The sequence below is a fragment of the Physeter macrocephalus genome, unplaced genomic scaffold, assembly GCF_002837175.3.
Source record: "Physeter macrocephalus isolate SW-GA unplaced genomic scaffold, ASM283717v5 random_873, whole genome shotgun sequence".
NCBI classification, from domain to species: domain Eukaryota; kingdom Metazoa; phylum Chordata; class Mammalia; order Artiodactyla; family Physeteridae; genus Physeter; species Physeter macrocephalus.
In genome coordinates this window covers 4,431-21,132 of record NW_021146159.1, presented here as the reverse complement: position 1 = coordinate 21,132, position 16,702 = coordinate 4,431, and the positions used below count along the sequence as shown (strand labels likewise).

Here is a 16,702-nt window from a genome sequence, read left to right as displayed (position 1 = left end):
TCGTTCCCCGGTCCGGGAAGATCCCGCATGCCGCGGGGTGGCTGGGCCCGTGAGCCATGGCCGCTGAGCCTGCGCGTCCGGAGCCTGTGCTCCGCAACAGGCGAGGCCACAGCAGTGAGAGGCCCGCATACCGCAAAAAAAAAAAAAAAAAATAAGTATACGGTTCCGCAGCATTAAGTACACCCACATTGTTGTGCAACTACCACCGTCCTTCTCCAGAACTTTTTCATCTTCCCAAACTGAAGCTCTGTCGCCATTCAACAATAACTCCCAATTCCTCCTCATCCCACCCCTGGCAACCACCATGTTACCTTCTGTCTCTACAAATTTGATCACTCCAGGGACCTCATATTACTACTCATAAATACTCATACAGTAGTTGTCTTTTTGTGACTGGCTTATTTCACTTAGCATAATGTCCTCAAGGTTCATGCATGTTGTAGCATGTCTCAAAATTTCCTCCCTTTTTGAGGCTGAATGATATTCCATTGTATGTACAGACTACATTTTGTTTATTCATTCATCCGTTGATGGGCACTTACATTTCTTCCACCGTTTAGTGTTTATGAATAACACTGCGATGAACATGGGTGTACAAATATTTCTTCCTGCCTCTGCTTTCAATTCTTTGGGCTAGATGCCCAGAGGTGGAATGGCTGGACCATATGGTCATTCTGTTTTTAAGTTCTTGAGGAACCATCATACTGTTCTCCACAGTGGCCGCACCATTTTACATTCCCACCAACGATGCACAAGGGTTCACTTTCTCCGCATCTTTGCCCAACAGCCCCCATTTTTAGGAATGAATTCTGCCCACTGGCATATATTGTTATCACAGGTTTACTCTGTAGCCTCCCTCTAGGTTGTTAACTGCTGGAGGGAAGAGTCTCTATTCTGTCCTGCCTCTGGGACATATGGCTAATTGTTTCTCATCACCTCTCTTGCTTCTTGGGCCCTGCTTGCTGGGAGGGCGGGCAACACAGGGTAGCTGACGATTCCTAATTCCAGCAAAGGCAGCGTCGTGGTGGAACATGAAGTCGTCATGGAGGCAGACTTCACTTCAGAGTTTCAGGAGCTGTTTGCAAACCTCACTAAGATCATAAAGGCCAAGGTTATGAATGAGACCAGAGAGCTATCCAGTAATTCTAAAGAGTGCAAAAGTAAGCCCACCTAAAACCCCTTGATGTTGGGGGGGAAAGGATGGGAGGGGTCGCTTAGGGAGGTCTCAGCCCCATCCCCACACCTCACATCTCTGCTCTCTTCCGGAGCTCCAGAGACCTCCCTCTAGGAATCCAGAAGTCAAGCCCGGATACCTTCCTCAGACTCTGTACTGCTGTCAGCAGACCCTCCCAGCCCGGGCTGAGGTTGTCACCAGCCCTAATGTCCCCATCTGAGCAAGCTCACAGGCCCAGCTGCATCTGGGGATGGGCCAAGATCCTATAGTCTTGTCCCCAGCAAGGAGGAAGGGAAGGCTGGCTGCCCCCAGGGGGCAGAAGTGCCATATCTATTTTGTTCTTTCCCACCACCTTGGACAGACACCTCACTCCTGTGCTACAGTGAGGAGGACACCTTCGTGAATGAGACCGTGAAGCTCGGCTTTGACCTGCAAGGTAAGCAGCTCCGCAGAGTGTGGATGGTAAACCTGGGGGCTAGAGGGCGTGTTCACCAGGCTGACGCTTCCTGCCTGCCCCCCACCCCCAGAGCAATGCACTCAGAAGGCTGCGAAGGAATTAGCTCAATTCTACTATGTGGATGTTCTGGATGGGAAGCTGGCCTGTGTGACCAAGTGCACCCCGGGGACGAAGTCGCAAATGAACTGCCACCACGGCAGGTGCCAGCTTCAGCAAAGTGGCCCCCATTGCCTGTGAGTGCCTGTTCCCTCTAAGCCCAGCACCTACCCTCTCTGGTGGCAGGGCCCCACTCACCCCGACAGTCACCCAAGGGGGCAGGGTGGGAGTGGGCAGAGCTCGCAAGACCCCTCCTCCCCCCTCTTCTACATGCCTCTTTCTTCTACCCAGGTCTCCCATCTTCCACCCCACCAGAGGGAGAGGGAGGTGCAGATTATAGACACAGACATCGTAGGACTGAGCAAGCCCCTTCCTGAAAAAGTTCCAGTTATCAATTTCCAAATTTGTATCTGTGGATCTCTATCTCCATCTGTCATTCGTTTCCCTGACATCATCGCAGCCACCGTGCCATTATCACCTCCCGCTGTAGCTGGGACACTACATTTGGGAGATCATAAATTAAAGTGCAAAATATAAAACACGGTAACAGGCTGTCAAAATGCCAGCTACTTAGTGTTTGGATGGGTGAACATCACGTGTTTGGGACGAGGTACCGGCACTCTCGGATTCTGAATTCCTGCTCCGCAGATCTGTGGTCCCTGCGCCCCCTCCCCGCCCCTTAGCCTTGGGAGTCAGGGAGAGCACCCAGCAACTGTCCTGAGAGGGAGAGCTGGTTTCCTGTGCTCTGACATTGATTTTTTTCTTTTGGGAGACTGGGTGGGGGAGGGATGCTGGTGGGCTGGCCTGAGCTTGTGTGTGTCCCCAGGTGCCTGAACTCGGACACGCACTGGCACTGGGGAGAAAACTGTGAATTTAGCACCAGGAAAAGCATGGTGTATGGGATCGTAGGGGCCGTGGTGGTGCTACTGGTGGTCTCGGTGGTGGTCCTGGCCATCTTACTCAGCCAATCCCAGAGAAGACTGCACAGGTGAGCTTCTGGGGCTGGGGCTGGGCCTGGGGAGAGGGGACCACAGTCAGAATATCCTGAGGCTCTGCTCCTTCCAGCTGAGTAGTCAGCTGAGGCCCAACAGGGGTGGGTGGGGCCCTGCCCCTTCCAGTCCCTCCCAGCTCTGGGTCCAGCAAAGGGCAGCCTGCTGATCTGATAGGACATATCTGTTTGGCAGAGAAATGGAAACAAAAACGTATGTACTGAGATTGGATTATGTAATGAAATTACCTGGTGCTTGTTGTCACCTTGGCTTCCCTAGAGCAACACTGTCACACTAGGACACTGGGAAAGACCCGTGTCACTTTCCCCCAGTTGTAAAATGCATAAGATCCACCTGAGAAGGTTGAGTAATGCCCAGCACGGCACCTGGCCGGAAATCGAAGGGAACTGCCCTGACTCTAGTCCAATGCCCCCATCTCACAGATAAGGACACTGAGGCCCACTGAGGAGTTGGGGGGGCCAGGCCATGGTGACATCCCCAGGAATGCTTTTTGTTTTCTGCCGCTGTCGCTGGGGGCAGTCTCCTCCCTGACTCAGGGCTTGGCCAGGACAGCCCCTTCCGGAAGCCCGAGGTTCAGAGGCCTCTGAGCGCCCCCTCCCCTGCCTCTCTGCCATGAGCTGCTCACGGCATTTCTGTTGGCAGGCAAGAGCACGGCCTGTTTCGAGCCTGGCAAGAAGAAGATGTCCTTGGCAATTTCCAGAACACAGGCGTCTGGGAAGGTAGATCTCACCAGGGGCCAGGATGGGGCAGGCTGGAAGGTGTAGAAGTGCCAAAGTCAGACTCAGTGGGGCTGCGGGTGACACGCACGCACATCCTGCCAGGTCGCCCCACATCTGCTGCAGTGGCCAGGCTCCTTGCTCACCCGTCCTCACCAATCCTCTCAGCCCCAAGAGTGTCCAGCCTTATGTCTCATCCAGCTGTGGCTGTCGATGTGGTCAGTCCACGTTGCATCACCGCCCCCGAACGAATTTTGTAGCCTCCTGACCCCGAGCCACCACGGGCAGCCCCTGCTGACCCTCCGGCCTTTTCTCGCTCCTCGCTGTCAGGTTCCGTGCACTCCAGTCTGTGGCCCATGCCTTTGCATAGACTGGGCTGCTTCCGGTGGCCTGAGTCTCTGCGTACCCGCAGCCCACTCTGTTTCCAAAATCCGTTCATAAGCTGCCCCTCCGTGGAGCTCCGCATGGGTTCAGCCTCCTCTGGCTCCCAGAGCTGCTCCGGGCCCTGCACCCAGCTGCGGTGGAAAACCCTTCCCAGTACTTCCTGACAAACCCGATGGAGGGATTCCAGGGATGGCTGAGAGCCTGATCCTGTCCCCGGAGACCACCCCCAGCACACCAGACGCGCACAGTTACAGGATGATGGGGCCATGGCCAGGGCTTGACGGGGCATAGATATACCTGCCCCAGCCCAGAGTGGGGCGGGGGTCACACAAGACTGCGGAGGGACGTCCCCTGAGCTGAGAGCCAGGACAGTGGTGGGGAGTAAGCCATGTGTTTCCTGCTCCCATGAACATACAGCCCAGTGGGCAGCGAGGCCTTGTCCCAGGATGGGAAGGGAAAGGGCTTTCCAGGGAGGGGGCCCTACTTAAGAAAGGACATGGAGGTGGGAAAGAGCACGGTCTGTGGGGGGTCTGACCCCCCAAGGGCGGGTCAGTGGGATGGGAGGATGACAGAGCCAGGTCAGGGCTGGTCAGTGGGCCATGATGGGGGGACCCACGGGAGGGGCTTTGAGGGAGGGGGACCAGACTTCGTTTTGAGCAGCTCACTCAGGAGGATTTAGGGGGACAGCACGAAAGTGGGGAGTCCAGGGAGAGAGAAGCACAGTACCACAGGTGGGGGACGGTGAGGCTGAGTGGGGGTGGTAGGGACCCGGAGGCGTGGACAGCAGATGACATAGCTCAGATGCCAGTGAGCCAGGCAGGGCGTGTTGTTTGCAGGCTCCGGGCGGGGATGACGGGGCGCAGTGGGGAGAAGCAGCAGGTAGGTCCCGCTGGGCGGGGGTGGGAAGGCAGGGTACAGGGAAGGGGAGGCACCCCAGATCTGGCCAGTCCGAAGCCTGGGGACAGGCCTGCGGCCTGTGGGCAGTGCTGGGAGTCAACTCAGCCCACGCTGGGGAGACAGTGGGCGAGGAGGGCAGATGGCAGGGCCGCGGGGAGGATCTTGAAGGAAGCAGCGAAGGAATGTTCTGGAAGATGCCAGGAGGACCCGGAACCTGGGGCCCGGAGGCCGAGGAGGGGGTTTGTCTGCAAGATGGGCACAGTGGGTGCTGGACACGTGCCAACTCAAACAAGAGATTCCAGGCGCAGCTGCTTTCTGTCTGCTGTGGCTACCGTTGCCATGAGGAAGTGTGCACGGTGACCCCAAGCTGTCCCGTCCTCCTGCCCGCCCCAAACAAAGTGACCCCTGGGCCTGGGGCCCCTCCTCACCAGCCACGACTTCTGACCCCAGAGCATGTCGGAGGGCTGCTACCCTGGTCCCCTCTGTTCCCGCGTGACCCCGGGCCGCTCCCTAGGCCCCCTCCCGAGTCTCAGACAAGCTGCGCCGTTGAGAGGACAGACGGGAAGGGGCAAAGGAGTTGAGGGCGCTCTGGGCCTGACTCTTCAAACCTGTTCTTTTACTGGAAAAAGTCCCTCCTCTGGGCCTCTTCGGCTTCCCCCAGGCTCGCTCTCACCCCAGCACCTCTCCCTACAGGTCAGAATCTGCAGGGGGACACGTTTGGCCTTGAAAATGTCTACAGCCATTTCCAGCCTTCCCTGCAGAGCGTGGACCCCACCACAGAGGTGACTCAGGAGCTGCCCCCCCAGCTAGGGGCTGCTCCCCTGCCCCCCAGCCCCTGGGGCTGCCTGGGGAGGCCGGGGCACCCTGGGCCCAGAGGCAGGTCGCCCCCCGGGGACGCAGCCATCACCGCTGGCCCCTCAACCTCCTCTCTCCCACCCCCCAGCTCCACATTCAGAGGCCCACGGTGGTGACAACTGCTCAGTGAGGGGGACAGGGGCTCTCACCCCTCACCCAGATCTGGACGACGAGAGAGCGGCTGACAGAGCCCTCCACAGGCCCCGGGGCCTCCAAGAGGAATCAGACGTCAGGGCCCAAGGACGGTCCTCTCAGGGCTGCTGGGTTTGCCCCATCCTCCCTGTCGTGACCGCCCTCTGCTCCCTTGTCCTCCATCCAGGAGCCCCAAGGCATCTTGTTTGCACTACGGTGACACCCACTCTGGAATTTCCTACCATAAAAGAGCAAGTCTTAAAGTGCAGAGTGTGGCCTGAGTGGTCTCCTCCCCTCCCCTGCAGGGGCCTGGCTGCAGGCCCGCATGTCTGGGAGGGTCATTCTCGGGAGAGCACTCCTTCCAAGGTTGGAGGTCAAATCTCGGCCTCTTCCTGTGCCCCACTTGTGGGGCAGGGAGCCCCTTGTCTGCTCCAAGCAGGGGCAGGGGCGGGCCCACCTCTGCCTGAGATCTCTGCGGCAAACGAGCTTAGGGTCACATCCCTGGAGTGGACCTAGGGCCCAGGGAGGGAGGAGCGGGAGCCCCAAGAAAGGCCAAAGAGTGAGTGCTTTGCCCTGCTGAACTTGAGAGGGGCCTAGGTCACTCCAGATGACCAGAGGGGCTGTGCTTACCTGTGAACCCACAGATCCAAGAACTCTCAGCCATCCTGGGGCTGGGCACTGGCCCAGCTGCGTCCATGACCTTCACCCTGTGACCTGGTGGGGTACCCATAGAGGCAGTAAAGCTGGCTTGAGAAGAGGGGAGAGGGGTCTCATTCCCTGGGGCTGGAGTCGAAAGCAGGGCACCCTTCTCCTCGGAGGCTCAGGCCCACCCTCTCCTCCACCTTTCACCTCCCTCCAGGGGTCCCATTAGTACTTCCAGGCTGCTTCAGGCCCTGTGCCTGCCCCTTCAGAGCGGTGACAGATCTGATGGCCCGTATGCCTATGTGCTGCCCGGCCAGGGAGGGGCTCCCCTTCCCTTTGCCCTTTGGCCTGGAACAGGGCTGAACCTCCAGTCATTAGTGAAGCTTCCAGACTGCCTCAGATGACCCCCAGCTCTCCGGTGTCTCAGGATCAAAGGGCCTGGGGCCCATTTATTTCTGGGATTTCTTGACCGACATTCATTTCGCCAGTTCCCTAAAGGGTGAAAGGCAGGTGCGCTGCCTTCCAGACTCAGTCACCCGTCTCCAAAGTTGAGACTGGTGACAATGACACTCTGCCTGCTGCCTCTGGTCCTTCAGCTCCCACCTCCACATGGTGAATGACGCCCTCTCACCCACTGCCCTCACAGCCCCAGCCCTGCCATCTCCTGGACCTGCCCATGTCAAGGGAGGGCTGTGTCTTGGGGCCACAGTTGGGGGTAACCTCAGCCTCCTGCCCCTCGCCTACTCTTCTCCCCTCCCCCGTGAGATCTGGGGGAAGAGCCAGGGCTTTGGGGCTCATCTGAGTTAGCCTTAGCCTCTCTGACCCTCAGTTTCTGCTCCAGAAAGTGAGAATAAGAAAACTGACTTGCGGACTTCCCTGGTGGTGCAGTGGATAAGACTCCACACTCCCGATGCAGGGGGCCCAGGTTCAATCTCTGGTCAGGGAACTAGATCTCACATGCATGTCACAACTAAGAGTTCGAATGCCACAACTAAGGAGCCCTGGAGCCACAACTAAGGAGCCCGCCTGCCTCAACTAAGACCTGGTTCAGAGCTTCCCTGGTGGCGCAGTGGTTAAGAATCCGCCTGTTAGGCTTCCCTGGTGGTGCAGTGGTTAAGAATCCGCCTGCCAATGCAGGGGATATGGGTTCGAGCCCTGGTCCGGGAAGATCCCACATGCTGCGGAGCAACTAAACCCGTGCGCCACAACTACTGAACCTGTACGCCACAACTACTGAAGCCCCTTCAGGGCTTCAGCAGACACAGCCCCTTATTTATTTTTTAAAATAAACATTAAAAGAAAAAGAAAACTGACTTGTCAGGGATGGAGAATCAGACAGAATCCCCCGGGCATGATCCCTGACACATGACAGTTGCTCAGCCAATGGTGGGGTCTGTCCTTACCCCGCGAATATGCCCCTCCAACCCCCTCTCACCTCCCACCTCTGCCCCAGATGCCCGGGTTCTCCCTTACATGACACAAGACAAATGTCTTACATCTCAGCTCTCTCCAACTCTTGTCCTGGCCATTTCTGCATCACCCCATCCCTGCCTTGTGCCCTGAGGATGTCGCAGGGCTGTCAGGCATCCCAGAATCAGGGGAAAGGTCACTGCTGTAGCCAGATGGGCACAAGATAGGGTTTGGGGACAAACCCTAACCCTAACCCAGAGTCTAATCCTACCATGAAGCAGCCGTGTGCCATGGGGCAACTCAGTTTGTCTCTGGCCTCAGTTTCTCCCCCTAAAGGACAAAGGTTGGGGCCTCTGGGATTCCTTCCCACTCAGCTGCCCTGGGCTCCATGGCCGTAGGACTGGGTTCAGGTTGGCAGAAGATGATAACGGGTCCTCGTTGGACCCTCCATGATCTACTCTGCCCCTCACCTGCCCCCAGAGAAAGAGGGAAGGGAACAAAGGCTGAAATCAAACTGGGCCTCAGGATTCTCACCCTCTAGGGATGTCATCCTGGGATCGCCTGGGTGCGGGGGAAGGGAGTTTGGGGTCAGAAGTGGGGGGCTCATGCTGGGCCCTGTAGATGTCATTCAAACAGCAGCATCCTGGCCTTTGTCCTGCCCTAAGCTCACGACCCCAGGAGCAGTGGGGGCTCCTGACACCCTGTCCCTGACCCTGGACAACTCTCCTTCGAGGAGGAAATGGGGTGAGGGAGGGGGAGAAAGCACACCTAAGCATAATCATGGAGGCTGTGGCCTCCTTGGTCCAAACCTGCCCACAGGAGGCAGGGCCTTCTCTGGGGGCCAACCTGAGGGCTGACTGGGCAAATGAAGAGGACGGAGTTGAGAAGAGGGGGAGGGAGGCTGGGGCAGGGTGGGGCAGCGGCTTGGCTTGCTCTAAAGTGGGGGGTGGTTCACTGATTTGAACCCTGCCATCCCTTGGCATAGATTCCCAGGGTGACAGCACCAGGAGCTGCTATCTTATCTGCAGTGAAACTGACACCCTCTTTCCAAGAACTTTCAATGCCTTGCAGACTCTTAGTCGCTTATCTCTAATGGTGGCCGTTTCGGGCACGGTGATGTGCCTTAGGGAAGATCTCTGTGGCTCCCTCTCAGGCCTCCACCTTCCCCTGCCCCGCCCTCTTTCTTCCTGCTTCTCCCTTCCCTCTTTCTGGCCCTCTCTTCCCTTCCCTCTCCCTTTCTTCCCCTTCTATTCTCCCCACCTTTCCCCCATCACCCCTTAGCCTCTAACCACATTCTGCAAACTGGGTCTCATTGCATCTCTGGCCTCAGTCTCCCCCTCTGTGAAATGGAGCCTTTCAGACTCTCTGCTCCTGTTCCCCAGGATTCTGTGGCCCTTTCACTGGGCCTGGCATTCACTGGTCTGGAGACCCCTGGCCAGCTTTGAGTGGCATCTGACTCTCCCATGTTTCTTCTCTGGGGACCCGGCACCATATGCCTCCTCAGGCTATGGGGCTAAAGATGGCAGGATGGGGCGTGGGCCTCGAGAAACATCCTGGTGGCCTGTACTCGGCCTTTCCCTTTCCCAGAAGACGCACCCTCTCCCGCTGCCCCCGTTTTCAGCACACCCCAGTTATACTGTACATGAAAGAAACACGAACCATTTCAGCCCAGTGCAGCCCTGTCCAGCCTTAGCAAGTGCCTTCTCGCCTTCCACACGAATGGGACCCGGGCCTGGTTGCTCAGTCCTCTGTCTACAACAGGGCCCTCTGTCCTTTCCGCCCTCCCCCTTATCCTCCCCTGCCTGACATCATCCGACTTGGGCCCTTTCATTTGCCCCTGGTCCGTTTCCACCACCATCCTACCCTTGTCCTCCTCCTGAGAGTCTGGGGAAGATAGACTCAAGTGTCTATCCCTCCCACACCCCCTATCCCACCCCGAATAAGGCCCAGCTCCTCTGAGGGAGCTTCCTGGGGGTCTCCACTAACTTCTCTCCCCTAGAACCCACCCCTGCAACCACAGGTGACCAGAGAGAGATTGTATGTTCCTCCTGTGGCTGCTGTAACAAATTCCCACAAGCTGAGTGGCTTAGAAGGACAGGAGTTTATTGCCTCACAGCCACAGAGGCCAGAAGTCCAAAGCCGGGGTGTCAGTAGGACTGCGCGCCCTCCGAGGTTGGCAGGGGAGGGGCTGCTCCAGGCCTCTGCCCTGGCTTCTGGAGGCCGACTGGCGATCTTGGTGTTCACTGGCCTGTGGCCACAGCACCCCTATCTCGCCCTTTACCTTCACGGGTCCTGCTGCCTGTGTGCAGATCTGTGTCCAAACTTCCCCTTTTTGCAAGGAAGCCGGTCGTTTTCCATTAGAGCCCCACCCTACTCCAGCGTGACCTCATCTTAACTAATTATATCTGCAGTGACCCTATTTCCAAATGTCACGTTCTGTGGTACGAGGGGTTAGGACTTCATCATATGAATTTGGGGAGGGGGACTCAGTTCAACCCATCACAGAGGCCATGAGGAGTTTCAAGCATGGAAGGAATCTGGCAGATGTGTTTTGAAGAGATCCCTCTGGCTGTGGTGTGAAGGACTGTTTGGTGTGGGAGCCCAAGTGCGAAGCAAGGTGGGCGGGGAAGATGCTGAAAACTCCAGCCTCTGTGCGCTGGTGCCCGATTGAATCTCAGAGATAGAGTTTCGGGTGAAGTAGAAAAGAATAGCTTTATTGCTCTGCCAAGCAAAGGGGGACACAGCGGGCTGGTGCCCCTCAAAACTGTGTGTCCCAACCTGGAGGGATTTGGTGAGGAGTTTTATAGCAATGGTTCAAGGGCAGGGTTGGTGGTAAGGATTAGGGTATGTGAAGGGCCTGCACTCATTTAACCTGATCTCAGGTAGTCTCTTGATGAGCTTCTCTGGTTCCTTTAGTCTGGCCTCAGGTGGTCTTCTCTGGAATGCAGAATGCTAACGTCTTCCATTTGTTGGGGGTTTTAGTTCTGTAAAGAGCGCAAAGATACTGCTACGTGTATCCCTTGAGGTGGAACCAGCACCCTGCCCCAAGATTGCACTATTGTTTCTTGGCTGCTTCTCCCTTGTCGCTGCATCCCCTCTCTTCCCTGATTAGCAGCCGTTGGAATCTGTCCTTTGGGATTCAGGGAAGGTCGTGGAGGCTGGAGTCTATTCCCTACAAACAAGAAATGCATTTTGGGGGGGTTTTAGTTTTGTAAAGAGCTCAAAGATATTGTTATGTGTATCCCTTGAGGTGGAACCAGGACCCTGCCCCAAAGCTGCACTATTGTTTCTTGACTGCTCCTCCCTTGTCTCTGCATCCCCTCCCTTCCCTGATTAGCAACAGTTGGGATCTGCCCTTTGGGACTCAGGGAAGGTTCATGGAGGCTGGAGTCTATTCCCTACAAACAAGAAATGGGGGACAGAAAGGCTTCCATGGCCAGGGGCTCCACAGGGACCTGCTCAGTTTCAAGGAGGCTGTGGCAGTAATCTGGGTGGGAACTGACAGAAGTGCTGACCTGGGACTTACAGGAGAAATGGAAAAAAGTGGGCTTGTTCAGGATCTGCTCTGCCGGGAGCTGGCTGGTGGAGCAGACGAAGGTGAGGGGAAAAGAGACCTCGGATGCCTTCCAAGGTGCTGGGCTTCAGCAACTGGTAGAAGGTTGCTTTCTGAGAGGTTGTCTAGCATAGAAGATAGAAGTCAAGAGTTCTGTTTTGAACAAGGCTGGGATGCCTAGATCATCACGTGATGTCTGCCATTGAGACGGGAGGCCAGAGCAAGAGATACCCAAGGGAGTGGTCAGAATGGCCTGGGGTGTTGCGGGGGGGGGGGGGCGGGGCGGGGGGAGAGAGCACGACCCCGGGGAGGGCAGAGCCTCTTTTGGGGCTGGGGGCCCAGGGGCCAGGTCCCTGGGGAGGGGGTTCCTGGCGCTGTCTCCCCTCAGTCGGCTTCCCCCTTCTCCTTCTCTACCCCCTCCTTTTCCCCCTCCTCCTCCTCCCCGGCTCGGGGGGGGGGGGGGGGGGGGGGGGGGGGGGGGGGGGGGGGGGGGAGAGAAACTGAGGGAGTCCAGCAACCCAGAAGCCAAGGAAAGACTGTTTTTCAAGAGACAGGGGGTAAAAAAAAAAATAACAAAACAAAAAAACAAAAAACAACAAAAGCAAACAAAAAATAAACAAGAGGGAGGGGGTAGAGGCAGAGATAAAAATTCAAATTACAGGGAGTTCCCTGGCGGTCTAGGGGTTAGGACTTGATACATTCACTGCATGGCCCTGGGTTCAATCCCTGGTCGGGGAACTAAGATTCTGCGAGCCCTGCAGTGCAGCTAAAAAAAGAAAAAAAATCAAACTACCAAGAGGTCCTATCTTTAATCCATTACCTGGCTCCAGTCCATTAGCTCCTAGGGCTGCAGTAACAAAGTAGCACAAACACGGTGACTTAAAACAACAGAAATTTATTGCCTCACAGTTACAGAGGCCAGAAGTCCAAAACCAAGGTATCAGCAGGGCTGTGCTCCCTCTAAAGGCGGCAGAGAGGACCTGTTCCAGCCTCTCCCCTGGTTTCAGGTGATTTGCTGGCGATCTTGGCATTCCTTGGCTTGTAACTTCATCACCCCGATCTTTGCCCTCATCTTCACGTGTCCTTCTCTGTGTGCGTGTCTGTGTCCAAACTTCCCCTTTTGACAAGGACACCAGTCATTTTGGATTAAGGTTTATCCTAACAACCTCATTTTAACTTAATTACCTCTGTAAAGACCTATCTCCAAATAAGGTCAGGATTTCAATACATCTTTGGCGGCGGGGGGAGCATAATTCAGTGTATAACAACTGCCAAGAATCAAAAAGCTAGACAGCACATTGGGTGTGGGAAACAGACACGGCTGCAGAGCGACAGAGGGAATGCAATTGGTATAATTCTATAGAAAGAAGTGACACAGTATTAAATATTTATGCCCTTTCACAAGGCAGTTCTGATGTTTAAGGACTTACCCTATAGGTACACTCACAGACCCATCCAAGGTCATGTGTACAAGGATATTCAGATTCCCTGCAGCAAAGGAGAAGACTTGAGTCTATTGGTTTTCTATCGCTGCCCTGACAAAGTACCACAAACTTAGTTAAAACAACACCCTCTGATTATTCCACAGTTTCGTGGGTCAGAAGTCTGGGCACAGGCGTGGTTCCGCTGGGTTCCCGGCTTAGGCTCTCACTAGGCTGAAATCAAGGTGTCAGCAGGGCTGTGTCCCTTGCTGGGGGCTCCGTGGAGGAATCCACTCCCAGACTCATTCAGGTTGTTGGCAGAAGAGAGTTTGCCGGGAGGCCCCTCCACCTGCAGAGCCAGCATTGGCGGATCCTCATGTTTTGAATTTCTCTGATTTCCATTTTGCTCCTTTCCTCTGCTTTTAAGGGCTCATGTGATAACATTGGACCTGCCCTGATAATCCACAAAAATCTCCCTATTTTAACTGGTTAGTCAGCTGACTAGTAACAGGGATCCTGTCACTCTATTTTGGCCAGAAGCAGAAGAATAATTACTTTGATTAAGGCCTTTGATTAGTGTTTAATCTATTTTACATACTTGTCTAATTAAATTCCGTGAACCGTTGCATTTATAAAATTAATACATTACATTTCCTATTTAAAGTTCTTTTTTTTTTTTTTTTTTTTTGTGGTACGCGGACCTCTCACTGTTGTGGCCTCTCCCGTTGCGGAGCACAGGCTCCGGACGCGCAGGCTCAGCGGCCGTAGCTCACGGGCCCAGCCGCTCCGCGGCATGTGGGATCTTCCCGGACCGGGGCACGAACCCGCGTCCCCTGCATCGGCAGGCGGACTCTCAACCACTGCGCCACCAGGGAAGCCCAAGTTTTCCATTTTTTGATTAACAAGCAAAACCTTTCCAACGACTCAAGAAACTCCACAGATCTAACACAATTAAATACATGTTTTTTTAAAGCTTCCCCCAAACTAAAGTAATTCTACTAGCCTAATAAATTAAATGCATCTATATGATGAATCCTAAGTTCTTCTAAGTGTTCCAATACTGTTTATAACCTTAGCAAGGTTTTAATGTAAAATTACAAGTCTAAATCACTCAATTATATACTTTATATTGAAACAAGGTTGACATTCCAATAGGCCAAATTCTCTTGAATGTTACAAATATATTATATCCCAAATGTGAAGAGATTATTTGATACAAAAATATTAATACTAAAGGTCTGAATTTATTTGGGACCACTAGAGTAATTCTGTTCCTGGGGTTAAATGGCACCCTTCACTGTAGCAGTTAGGATATTTTTGTATCTGCTATAACAGATATGCCCCAAATGTATAATGGCTCCACGACAAAAGAAGGTTCTTTTTCTTGCTTGTGTAACAGTGTTCCTGGTTGGCAGCTAGCTTTCCTCCATGTGGTGATTCAGGGATCTAGGTTCCTCCTTCCAGAGGCTTCGCTATTCCCTTGGATCTCCTCACCACGTGCCTCTAACTGGCAGAGCAATTAGTACCATCAGGGAAGTTGTATGGACCAAGTCTGGAAGTGGCATCCATCACTGTGGTCACATTCCATTGGAAGGGACTTAGTCATGTGTATTCAGTAACTTCTCTGAAATCTGGCTCCTGAATTGGGCACGAGCTCCCTTTCTTACAGCTGCACAATTGGACGTTGCCCCCACCTCCCCGAAGACCTGGAAGACCTCATCCCCCCCCCCCAATCTTCTTGCTTCGCTTCTACGTGGATTAAGTTCTGATGACTGATTTTTCGGCTCTGAAACAAGCAAGGTGGTTGCAGTGCCAAAGCCCCTCCAGAGGAGAGTGGGGGACTCAGGAGTTGTGAGAGAACGAAGGACCCCCAGAATGGGAAGGAGCGTTATAGCTCCAGGAGCTAAAACTTCCCTTTCTCTTTCAGATCTCAGTGAGGACAGGGCTGTCTGGGATGGAGGAAGGTATGTATCCCAGGAGGAGCCCCAGTGCCAGCAGCTATGGAAAAGCTATGAAGTGAGGTACTGCAGCCCTGGAGGTACTGAGAAGGGGGCACCTTCATGCAAAGGGTTTGGAACAACCCCCAGTAGGCTAGCAAAGGAACCAGATTTTATAGTCCATGGCAACTACTGGTGTTGGTCACCTCTCTGAAGGTGATGGTCTCCCTTCTGTCTTCCTGTACACCTGAACTTACCAAGGAGGAAGAGGAGAGAGAGTTTCCACAGTGTTTGGAAACTCTCAAATAGAAACACCATGGAGGCTCTGATAGGCTTGTCACGATATCAGGCGAAGCCCTCCCGCTCATTCCAGGAAGGTTCTTCCTCCTGCTCGCTCAGTTTCAGCACCAAGGACAGCGCCGCAATCAACTCGCTTACAGCCGTGATCGCTTAACACTGGACTGAACTTTCCATTAGACAAAATGCTCGCGTAAGATTTATTGCATTCCATTTCTATGAAAAACATATGTTTTAAAGTATATAGTGTCTTCTTTGAGTATATAGCATTATGAGTATTTTTAAAGTTCTTATTTTTATCTGCAGGTTCTAATATTTTTTTTTAGTCAATGTAAGCATCTCTGTTTAATAACTAAAAACAACAAAACTACTTCATTAAATTTTTCATGGTTCTCAGACCTTTCTCTAGTCAATGCCCTATGCAAGCTCCCATTTATCACTTGCTAGTCTCTCTCTCCTCCTCTCCCCTGGGATGTAGAGTCTGATAAGTTTGGCCTCAAGATGACTAGAGAGAAGTCTGCAGCCAGGAAGAGTGCCAGGCCCTGACCTCCCCCATCATCATTTGCTGACCACCGAGGATGCCCTGAGTGAGGCAGAACCCACGCATAACTCACTCACACGATACAGGGACTTGCTTCCTCCTGTGAGAGAACTAAGTTCTCCTTCTGGAAATGAGCTCATGTGTCTTTCCATAGATCTGAAGAGATGGAGTCTTGGGTTCTCTTTCCAGCTTTCTCATCAGATCTCTGGGTTGCGTTCGGGAAAATTCATATTTGACCGCTTGGACTCAATTTTGCCTTCTGCTGAATAAAGACCTGGTTGTTTCTAAAGTCCCCCTCATTGCTATCATTTTTTCACATTTTTAGGATGCTTTATCACTATTCCTGTCATGCAGCTCAGGATTCATTTTGTTCTGCAAGGTGTCTCCCACAGGCCACCCCACTTAAACCTTAACCTAAGAAAGAGGCTAATCTCTGCTGCCCCCTCACGGACACTTACAGCATCTGCAGGCACCGTTTGGTTTCTCCCCCATGAGAGATCTTTAGCCTTCACTTGGTTTCTTCTCATATTTGCCATCAAACTACCCAGCTCCTAAAACTGGAATGTCTTAGTCCATTCGGGCTTATAGAGTAGGGATTTTATATATATTAGGGCTTATATAGCCATATACTGGATGGCTTAAAAACAACAGACCTTTATTTCTCACAGTTCTGAAGGCCAGGAACTCCAAGATCCAGGTGCTGACAGATTCAGTGTCTGGTGAGAGCCCATTTCCTTGTTCAAAGTCAGCTGTCTTTTTGCAATCCCCTTCCCACACCTTCCTCTCTAGAACCTGACTCACTCTGAAAAGCCAACTCCACTTCCTCCAGGAAGCCCTCTCTGATACAACCCTTCAAAAGTAATCTCTCTCATCTATGTCTTTCTGGCTGCTACAACAAAATACCATACACTGAGTAGCTTAAACAAAAGACATTGATTTTTTTCTCACCATTCTGGAGGCTGGAACTCCAAGATCAGGGTGCTGACAAGATCGCCGTCTGGGGAGCGCTCTCTTCCTGGCTTGCACGCTGGTCCCTTGCCTGCGTGTGCGCACCTGACCCCTTTTTTGCGCGTGCACACACTGGAGGCGGGGAGGGGTCAAAAAAAGCAAGCTGTCTGGTGTCTCTTCTTATAAGAGCACCAATCTCGTCAGACAAAGGCTCCGCTCTCGTGACCTCACC

The 16,702-nt window shown here is 53.7% G+C and overlaps 1 protein-coding gene across 1 annotated transcript in view; it reads left to right on the top strand.

Moving 5' to 3' along the window:
* LOC102974573 (mucin-12) overlaps positions 1–5,719 on the top strand; it is an 8,968-nt gene extending 3,249 nt beyond the window's left edge. The window contains exons 5-11 of the mRNA XM_055083343.1: positions 1,009–1,160; positions 1,536–1,610; positions 1,702–1,864; positions 2,554–2,715; positions 3,380–3,456; positions 5,428–5,516; positions 5,678–5,719. Of these exons, the coding sequence (XP_054939318.1) occupies positions 1,009–1,160; positions 1,536–1,610; positions 1,702–1,864; positions 2,554–2,715; positions 3,380–3,456; positions 5,428–5,516; positions 5,678–5,719 (760 nt within the window). The remainder of the gene's footprint in view (positions 1–1,008; positions 1,161–1,535; positions 1,611–1,701; positions 1,865–2,553; positions 2,716–3,379; positions 3,457–5,427; positions 5,517–5,677) is intronic.
* The last annotated feature ends 10,983 nt before the right edge of the window (positions 5,720–16,702 follow it).